Source organism: Culex quinquefasciatus, chromosome 3 (assembly GCF_015732765.1).
Source record: "Culex quinquefasciatus strain JHB chromosome 3, VPISU_Cqui_1.0_pri_paternal, whole genome shotgun sequence".
NCBI classification, from domain to species: Eukaryota; Metazoa; Arthropoda; class Insecta; order Diptera; family Culicidae; genus Culex; species Culex quinquefasciatus.
This window is the reverse complement of record NC_051863.1, coordinates 1,415,482-1,425,348: the sequence shown is the minus strand read 5'-3', so window position 1 is coordinate 1,425,348 and position 9,867 is coordinate 1,415,482. Positions and strand designations below refer to the sequence as shown.

The 9,867-nt window shown below is 37.9% G+C and overlaps 2 protein-coding genes across 2 annotated transcripts; both read right to left on the bottom strand.

Moving 5' to 3' along the window:
• Positions 1-1,718: 1,718 nt before the first annotated feature.
• LOC6040491 (biogenesis of lysosome-related organelles complex 1 subunit 1) lies at positions 1,719-2,448 on the bottom strand. The gene is made up of 4 exons (XM_001849825.2): positions 2,289-2,448; positions 2,159-2,231; positions 1,961-2,093; positions 1,719-1,901 (listed from the first exon to the last, which is right to left on the bottom strand). Exons 1-4 carry the CDS (start codon positions 2,347-2,349, stop codon positions 1,800-1,802), a joined length of 369 nt encoding a protein of 122 aa, XP_001849877.1. The 5' UTR covers positions 2,350-2,448; the 3' UTR covers positions 1,719-1,799.
• Positions 2,449-4,963: 2,515 nt separating this feature from the next.
• LOC6040490 (alpha-(1,6)-fucosyltransferase) lies at positions 4,964-7,284 on the bottom strand. The gene is made up of 3 exons (XM_001849824.2): positions 6,206-7,284; positions 5,990-6,143; positions 4,964-5,891 (listed from the first exon to the last, which is right to left on the bottom strand). The coding sequence occupies exons 1-3, from the start codon at positions 7,282-7,284 to the stop codon at positions 5,403-5,405; spliced, it is 1,722 nt and encodes a 573-aa protein (XP_001849876.2). The 3' UTR covers positions 4,964-5,402.
• Positions 7,285-9,867: the final 2,583 nt, after the last annotated feature.

The window sequence follows — 9,867 nt, the reverse complement described above, 5'->3', positions numbered from 1 at the left end:
ATTACAACGGATGGAAAGTTTTAATAATTATTAGGGTTATCACCTCAAAGATACAACTCCTAGATATATAAAAAAATATTGCAAATTAATTTTGGATCATGAGCATGAAATTCCGGATACTGGAAATGGAATACGTACCTAATAGGTAATAATTGAAAATTACGTTATGATCTGACAAATTTCCAAGATTCGAATACCTACCAACTCCTGGACTTGGATCTCATCGCATGACTCGGTAAGTACTTAACCTTTTTTTGTTTGTAAGTTTTTTTTTTACTTTGACTTTCGCTTCCGACTAAAATAAAATGCTGAAAAAAATTAAATTTAAAAAGGACGCATATTTTTTTTGCTCAGAATGAAGTAAAAAAGGAAAAGTTCATAATACAATCCTTGACCTGAAACTACAAATATTTATTTTTTTTTATTCAAACATAGAAATTCAAATCTAACATAATTTTAAAAAAAATGTGAAAACAGAAAATTCAGAAATTAAAAATACTCAAAAATTTTAAACTTATAAATTTCTATTTACAAATTACGAAATTCTAAAGCTCATGACCTGAAAATTCAGAAATCTAGACACAATATAAGGTTTATATCTTATTTGTAAAATTCATAAACGCAGATATTTAAAAATAAAAACTAAAAAATCAGAGAATTTGATAATGATGAATTTCAAATATGACTCAAAAGATGTTCCAAATCACCTCATATTGTGTCATTTAAATTGTTGGCAAAAATGGCGGCATTTTAAATAACGTGGCAAGAATTTAAATTTTTTGAATTTAAAAATATTAGAATTTAAATATTTTAGATTTTATTTTTTTTTAAATTCAGGAATAATGAAATTAAAGTGTTAAAGTTAAAGAGTTTATAAAATTTTAAGAATGTTTTTTTTTTTATTTTACACTGAATATTTTAACTTCAATCCCAAGTTCGATTCGCAAAAATGTTTTAAAAATATTTTAAGATTTCTATTTTCCCTCATTTTTTTTTATTTTCACTCTAAGAAATCGCGTTCCTTTTGAGCTCCGCACTTAAATATCTATAGAATAGGGTGAGTTAGCTTGGGCTTTTAACTTTCAATATTTGCTTTTTGGGTATTTTTGTTATGTCAGGGGTATTCAATAACATCCAGAAAGCAAAAAATGCTAATTTTGTTTTTGGACTTAAAAAAACTCCAGAAATGTTTTTAGAAGGGTAGTTTATAACCTTTCTATAAATGATAACCTATTGAAGTTCTTACAAGCTTACCAAATGTTATGAGTACTTAAGTGTATTTGACACATTTTTGACGACAGCTCCCACCCAATATAAGGTAATATTTATAAACTTGTTGATGCCGGATCTAAGATTTTTGGTATGAATGATGTCTTCATGCCACCCGTTTCTGAGTAGATAATCGAAATACTTACCCGATTAGTTAAAAAGAATCAAAAGCTTTTTTAAAAGCGAGCCCACGGCCTAATAAACCTGCTAAATATGTCAGAGGTTGTTTGATCAAGTTTGGACATTGAGACAGTTGGTAGACACTATATTTGATAAAAAAAAACATTTAATTTTGGATAGAATTCTTTTGGAAAATTATGATAAAATAGTTGAGCCACGTTGTACAATTTTTTTCCAAAAAATCTTAAATTTTTAATGGAATTTTCGTTTACATTATAAAAAGGGAATTTCACAAAATGATCGGAACGAATAAGGATTGAACTCGTGTATTTTTTTGGTTTAAAAGATATATTGTAAAATAAATAAAATCACTTTGAAGAAGTTCCTCAACCACACTCCCAATAACTAATCTACTTTTCACGACTCGTTTTATAAGCAATCTCCAGTGCAGTCGTAATGACGTTCATATCGTTCTCGATGGTTTTGGCCCAGTTTTCGACATCGCCAATTTCCTAACAAAGAAATTCATATGTTTTGATAAATCAACCAAAAAGAACCAAGTTTTCAGTACCTTCAGCGATCCATTAAAATTCTCGATGAGCGTCAGCCACTGCTGGGTTTGCTTCGCAAAATTCGTCGCACCTACGTGCAGCTGCTTGGCTTCCGCATCGAGCCGCTTCTGGTTCAGGTAGGCTTGAGCAACGCTGGAATCCGATTCAAATGTGATAGTTTAAATTTGGTTAGACCCAGAAATATGACTCAAACTTACCCCACATTAAGGTGGTCGACAAGATTCTGAGTTAGTTCGTTCGCAGACAGGATTGCCTCCTTTCGACGTCGCTCTGAAAGGGATATTTGGACATTTTGTTCCATTTCATAAATTTAATAATTAAACATACCTTGTTCCTCCTTTTTGGCAGCCTGTCGAGCCTGGTGATCCTTAATCATTGCTGATAACATTTTTGGTGGCTTGATATCGAACCTCTCTCTACGTGGAATGACAAAATGGATGTAAACAAACTTTGTTTTGTGCACCTACTTTTGTTGTACGGTTTCTTTTCTGTTCGGTGAGTTGCCGCAACTGAGCTCTGGAGAGTTCATTATGTCATCATGGGTGAAGGGATCTCAGCTTATTGAGATACTTTTGTTCACAGTTAAAAATTAAATATGAAAAAATCATCTAATTTATGATTTCTTTTAGTATTTTAAAAAATATTATTCTAAAGCACTTGTGTTTAAAGAAAACAAAAATGTACAGACATTAGTTTTTGCATGTTTGGAGTCATATTCAAGCTCAATAATCGACAAAAAAAAATTGTGTGATTCGATTATCCGAAGGTTTGATTATCCGAAGTATCGATTATCCGAAGTGAACTTTTTTCGAGGCCTGCGGATAATCGAGTCTGGACTTTTTATCAGTATTTTAAAGTTTCAGACTTTTGTTTTTTTTTTTGTAATTTTGATAGACATTTACAATTAAAAAAAAAAACTGAACTTTGGAGTCTATTTCAAAATTAAAGGCTTGGAGTCTATTTTGAAATTTTAGAATTCTAGATTACTTTTTCTAAACAACCAATACACCATGCGTTCCTATGTATATAGGACCTAGGATTTTGGAACATGTTTTTAATTCGAGAATTTTATAATTTCAGAATTTTTAAGTTAGCAGGCCAAGTGCGAATGATGCTGATGATACCTCTTCAGTTGACGCTAAGGCGAGGAACATCCTGGAAGGAGCGTCACTGACTACGTCCGTAGTCCTGTTTGATCATACTTGATCAAGACAGTATAGCTCTGGTTCCTTGCAAGTGTCCTATTTTCTTACCTCCACGTTGGCTTGGTTTTCATGATGACCTAGCTGGTGGCCTGTGGAAACGGATCGTAAACCTTTGACCACCGTGGGTCAAAGTCGAGACGGCTAAAAGAAAGGGGCGCGACAATGTGGGAAAGGGAAGTAATTTGTGATTGTAGACGGTATTGTTTTGATTCGCAGTATGTTGAGTCAACTGCTGTGGATGTACCTGAAACATCGCAAAACGGGGTTTCTCTTCTTTCCCTTTCATCTACCACCTATCTTCTGTTTATTTTGTTTCACTGATTTTCTAACGCGGCTTCTGTTTACTATCCTCCATTTGATTTCGATTTTACTCATTTGATTCTCTTATTTCTCAACGCTTTTTCACTCTATTTTACCAATTGATGCTGCTGTAACATACTTTCTGTTTTCCCTTAATTTGGAAGCGATTTCAATTTTGTTTATCATGTGCCTTTTCTTTATTTATCTATTTGAATAATTTTTCATCTGCCCTATATATTGCCCTAATACAATCTAAGTTTGTTTGTTACCTCTATTTATTAACTATTGTTAATTTCTTACTTCATACATACATATCTTTCTTTTACTATTGATTCTTCAAATAGTATATTTCTTTCACTGTCCATTGTTTTCAATCTTCACCCTTTTCTTTAAAAACAAGTGAGGTTTGAGCCCTTACTCAATTTTTGGAATGATCAAATAATTAACACAAATATTACTATTGTACTTTTGGTAAACTTTTATAACATGCTTAGGACCAAAAATTGTAACAAAACACCGCGACAAAAGAAATAGCAACATATAAACACGACTCAACACTAGGAAATACTTAAGGAGAAAACAATACACAGTAAAATAACAACTAGTTTTTGATTTCAAACTAAAAATAAAACAGTTTTTGCTTTAATGAAAGTTGTTAGGCACACTTTAAATGGTTAGGCGCTTATACTTACATCAAACCCTTACTTAATGTACCACCCCCGGCCGAGTTAAAATGCGTAACCGGAAAAGAAGGTGTGCATGCCTGGCACGAACACTCAAAGCGTGTTCTAGCGTGCTGCTCGTACTGACTCAGAGCAAGGGTGAGATGTAGGTGTAAGGGCAGTGCGTGTTCGTCGGGAACCAAGTGCATAAGATCGGTCAAGGCCCGTTCTTACACTGAAAATTGCGAATTGCGAATTCAGAATTTTTAAGTTTCACAATTTTTAAATTCTTGAATTTTTAAACTATTAATTTTTTAAAATTTCAGAATTTTAAGTATCTGAAGTTTGGTTTTGGATTGTAGACTTTAATAATTTTGTATCTCTGAATTTAAAAATTGTCAAATTCCGGAATTTCAGAGTTCTAAAAATTTTTAAGTTCGAGGATATTAGGATTTTAAAATTTTAGTATGTAAGGAATTAAGAATTTGATAATTTTAGAATCTTAGAATTTTAAAAGTTCCAGTAATTCTGAATTTTGAAAGTCTGAATTGAAAAAATAGAATTTCAAAATGTTAAAATTTTAGAATATATCTCAGATTGTTTTTATTTTGAAAACTTAAAAACCTATTTTTTTCATTTAAAAATTTTATGATTTTAGAATTTTTGGAATCTTAGGCATTTTGAATCCAAGAATTTTTGAATCAAAGAATTTTAGTATTTTAAATAATTTAAAATTCTTGAATTCATGGTTTTTAGATTTTAAAATTGAACAATATTTTTATTATTCTTGAATTTTAGAATGTTTGAATATATTTTTTGAATTTTTTCTTCAATATTATACTTTGAAATAAATGTTTATTTATAAATGCAAGCAAACTGGTTAGCAAAATGTCCAAAAGAGAATGAGACAACATCAAAGGAATGTGATATAAAACCAAAATAAGCTCAAGCTTTATCAACATACCAGGTAATTGCTTTACTCCTCACATCGCTTTGTATAAATTAATGCTTGTTTTGTGTTGGTAGGTCGTTTCCATTATTTGTTGACAGAATTATCTCTAAGACTTGCTTTAAAAATCATTAAATCTATGCTTTGTTCGCTCAAATTTTGTTGTTTGTTCTGTTGTTGTTACACGGTCAATTTATTTTTTTAGTCAAACACAGTTTTCACTTCTACGTGGGGCTTCCAAAAAAAAAAATAGTAGTAATATTTTACACCAAATCGCCACATGCTCAAACCCGTCGTCTATCACAACAGAGTCCAATTCCGCCGCTTACTTCACTTTGGGATACTTGGGAAGATCTACCACCTCGATTTTGTCGTTAACCTTAAACGAAGGAAACAGCCCGACCTGGCTGGTGCGCGAGTTCTTCCCCTTGGAGTACCCGTTCCAGTGGTTCCCGGCCACCCCCACCAGATCGCCCTTGCGCATGTGAATTTCGTCGTGGTTCTTCGGGTTGTGCGCCAGCACCACCTCCCGGTTGTGCGCGTTCTGGCCGCCGTAGTAGTAGATGTCGTCCAGCGATTTGAACCGGCCGGACGCGTCCGGGTACAGCGTCTGCATGATCTCGTACGCCACGCGGCACACCTGCGAGCTGAACGTACACACGAGGTAGTCGCTCAGCGACAGCAGGTGGATGTCCAGGATGATGCCGTTCAGGGACGAGTCGGTGTAGCGCGTTGACACGGCCGCCACCTTGGCCACGTCCGGGTCGCCGATGATCTCGTAGTGCGGGTACTTGGATTTGGCCTCGTCGATGACCTAAGGACAAGGGGGGGAAAGTGGAGATGTAGCGCATGTAGACGGTCTTGTTTCTATTGCGTCAACGAGATATGACTTCTTAGTGGTTTTATTTTTACCTTGGGATCGTCACTAGCGATGAACACTCTCCGCTTGTCAATTGCCTCCGTCATTTCAACCTGATTGTAGTAATCGTCCACCGCCATCATGTACTCTTCAATTCCGTGGAATGCTGCTTCGGTACCGACTTTGTCGGTACGTCTGACGTGAACTCTAAAATGTAGGACGTTCTTGTTAGTACGAATGATCGAGATATCAAGAACAACTCATCTTACCCTACGATCGGTTTCCGGAAGCCCAACTTCTCCATGCCATTCTCGAGCATTTGGCGCGTCTCGCCGGTCGGTTTCAGCAGGTACTTGAGGAATTGTCCGATCCACCACACGATCGGATCGCCGTGCAGCTTCATCAGGCGGGGCGCCAGGTCGGCGGGGATCGCCAGTGGCAGATACGGAGGTCGCGGATTGAGCGAGTCGATGATTGGCACCGTGAGGACCTGCGTTTCGGTAGTGCCGGGCCAGCTGGCGTGGGTGGCACCGTTCGCGTCCAGACAAGTGTCCGAGATGGGCTGGAACACCTCCTCCCAGCCGGCCTTGTGGTATCGCCATCCCTTGGACTTGAGGATCAGCGTTCGTTCGGTTGCGTACGCCATGATGAAGCAATAGACTACGTGGTGCAGCTGACAGCCGTATCCGCAGCCCTTGTTCAGCCTACAAACTAGTTTTCGAGCGGTACTACAGTCTTCTGGGTTTTGCAGATAGCTCAGACGTCGCTGGACCAAGTCACTCAGATCCTTGGACTCTTTGTAGCGCCAGAATTCGTACCCATCGCTGGCTCGCATCTGGTTGATGTCGTTCAGCAGGGAGCGCTTATGTTCCGAGGCCAGCGATAGCAGCGCGTCCAACGGAGGCGCAATCTCCGGCGAGTTTTTCCGTCCGATTTTAGCTGCTTTTATTACTTCAGAGTTGAGGAAGTTCCACAACTCTTGCGTGTTGCTGTACACCCTACGACGCAGCTGTTCATACTCCAGCGACGGAACTCCCTTGAAATGGCCAGCTCCGGCGCCCTGGATCTGCAGCTTGTTACCCAGCTCATCGACAAACTTTTGCTTGCGATTGTACGACGTATCACTTATGTACTCGTCGATCAGAGTCCGCAGCTCCTGGTCGACTTGTTTGGACTTTTCCAGGTAGCTTAGCGCTTGGTTCAGCCTTCGGAATGCATCTTCGGTGTCGTTCGCACCTCCGGTATTCAACTTGGAGTAGAAAATCAACACCAGAATAACCCACACCGAGATGAATGCTATCAGCACTCGGACCCAGGTGTTGAGTCCCATCAATTGTCGGAGAATCATTTCTTTAAAAAACAACCCTAATTACCCCTTATCACACTAGCACGTACAAAAATACAATTTGACACTTTCCTCCCCTTTTTGCTAATCCTGTTACTAGTTCTAGTAGGAACTAGGTTGGCATTAATAATACTTTCTCATCCCTTTTTGCTGCGCTGCCGATAATTGTGACGTGTTCTTTTCGTGTTGCTGGAGCAAAACACAGTGTGTGCAACACCACTTTGCTGATAATAGCTACCAAATCGTCGAGCTATTCTGATTAGGTCGCCCGAAGCGACTGCCGCGTCCAGTTTCCAACCCGATGCATAATCACTCCTCACAGTAGGATCCGGAGCATCAGTTCAAAAAGCGAAAACATTCGGAACTTCCCATTTCTTCAATCAAAACCCCCAAAACACTTTCTTCCAGCTCCAGCACTTTTTGCCAAATCGACCCACACAGAAAACAACACCGACCTGACTGCTGGCACTCTCTAAACTCTCCGTGTTCTGCTGCTGCTCATCACCTCGTCGTCGACGATTACCGCAGCAGGCGAGGCGAGAAAAAATCTTTCCAGTTGAGCGAGCTCCCGCGTTCTCACCGCCGACTATTGTTATTCAAATCAAATAGAATTGAATAAAAAAGACAAACTCTCCATTATAACATGCAGCGACCACAGCACACTAGACCTTCGCCACCCAGCTTCTAGATGTTGGTGTGTTGTTGAATGAACTCGAACTGCAGCAGGGCCATTCTGACAACAAAAGCGCAGCAACCTGGAACGGGGGAGATAAATGCCGTGCCGTGATGATGATGCTGCTGCTGGTCAGAAGACTAGTTTGACGAGATTTTGCGAAAAGAGTGACACGGCGTACCGTAACGCGGCACTCTGCAGAACTCTCAAAGCTGCCTCGATTACAGCGTTTTCTGACGTTTTGCTTCAACTTGTGCACACGCAGAGATCCCACATCATCTGCAAGTGTGGTCTCGGTGAGTTCGAGTGAACTTTTTACCCGGTTTCGGGCAGGTATAGGAGCTAGTCATTTCTTGGACTAGATTCTACCCATTATCAGATGAAAAAGATTTTTTGGCTTTCTCACCATAGTGGGGAGAAGCTATAAAATCATTTAAAAATGAACTTCTCAATTTGACCTCCTAGACCCACCTTCACGTATACACATCTACTCAGGAGCAAATGTCTTTGTGTGTGTGTGGTGGGATGCTTATCAAAAATTTGTCGCACGAATATCTTGGCACTGGCTTTATCGATTATGTCCTTTTTGGGCACATTTGATCCGCCTTGGGGTCCCATATGTCGCTATTGAAAATTATTAAGTTTAGTTAAGTACTTCAAAAGTTATGCTAAATTTTCAGTGTTATTTGTAAAAAAAAACTCGTCAAGTAGTAAATTTTTAAAAACGTTCTCAAAATACATTTCCAACGAGCTCAAAACATTGGAGATCTGATGACCCTATCAAAAGTTATAAACAATTAAGTGTTATTTATACGCTTGTCTGAGGCTGGATCTCACATATTTCGACGAAAACATTGTCCGGTTCTACTATGCGATCCATCGTTGGATGCGAAATCAAAAAAACCCTTCTGACAACCCTATCAAGAGTATAATAATGTGAGGAAGGCACCAACCACCTTAGATGGATTAAGTAATGTTTTTTTTTTTTGTATTTGAGTTGAGAGCTTTTCAAATTCAAATCAAAGTTTTGATCTTTAAAAAGCATTGGAAAAAGGAACTCTTAATTTTTTAGAAAATTTCTTATTAGAATTTTTTCTGTGTTTTTTTACTAACATTTCCTACATTTTGAGTAAAAAGAAGTATGCAGTATTTTTTATGTGTTTCAGATTATGCCTCTACGCATTTTTACAATTTAAATGATAATGGTGCCGTTTTATAGCAGAAACTGTGAAAAACCAGCAAAAAATTAAAAAAAAGTGGCAATAAAAACTTGAAAAATTTAGATAGGCAAAATGTCATGATAGGAGGTGGTAGAATAGACCAAATACTACCAAAAACAAACATAAACAAAACAAGATAAATGCAAATTGGAATACTAAAAATGAAACAAGAAAAACATAAAACAAAAGAAAAAAAAATATTTTTCCCGTATTCAGGAGCAACTTTTGTTCTACGAAAAACTTCACTTCTCTTGTTTTATGTTTTTCTTGTTTCATTTTTTGTGTTTAAATTTTGTATTTTTCTTGTTTAGTTTTTGTTTGTTTTTGGTAGTGTTTTGGCTTGCAGGCCAAGGATTGATACCTAAGAGCATGCAATGGCACTGACCTTGTTGCGTGCTCTTCGGTTGACGTCCACGTAAGGAACATCCTGGAAGGAGCGTAACTAACTACATCCGTAGTTCTGTTAGATCATCCGAATTATCTTGATCAGAACAGTATAGCTCTGGTTCCTTGCGAGTGTCCTATTTTCTTACCTCCACGTTGGCTTGGTTTTCATGATGACCTAGCTGGTGGCCTGTGGAAACGGATCGTAAACCTTTGACCCCCGCGGGTCAGATTCGAGACGGCTAAAAGAAAGGGGCGTGACAATGTGGGAAAGGGAAGTAATTTGTGATTGTAGACGGTATTGTTTTG

Excerpts from the sequence above, each read along its gene's own strand:
- LOC6040490 (XM_001849824.2), bottom strand. The coding sequence starts at position 7,284 with ATGATTCTCCGACAATTGATGGGACTCAACACCTGGGTCCGAGTGCTG. Across the intron at positions 6,144-6,205 it reads TTCCGGAAACCGATCGTAGG|AGTTCACGTCAGACGTACCG; the intron begins GTAAGATGAGTT and ends CCTACATTTTAG. Across the intron at positions 5,892-5,989 it reads TCGCTAGTGACGATCCCAAG|GTCATCGACGAGGCCAAATC; the intron begins GTAAAAATAAAA and ends CCTTGTCCTTAG.
- LOC6040491 (XM_001849825.2), bottom strand. The coding sequence starts at position 2,349 with ATGTTATCAGCAATGATTAAGGATCACCAGGCTCGACAGGCTGCCAAA. Across the intron at positions 2,232-2,288 it reads TGCCAAAAAGGAGGAACAAG|AGCGACGTCGAAAGGAGGCA; the intron begins GTATGTTTAATT and ends TATCCCTTTCAG. Across the intron at positions 1,902-1,960 it reads ATTTTAATGGATCGCTGAAG|GAAATTGGCGATGTCGAAAA; the intron begins GTACTGAAAACT and ends TTTCTTTGTTAG.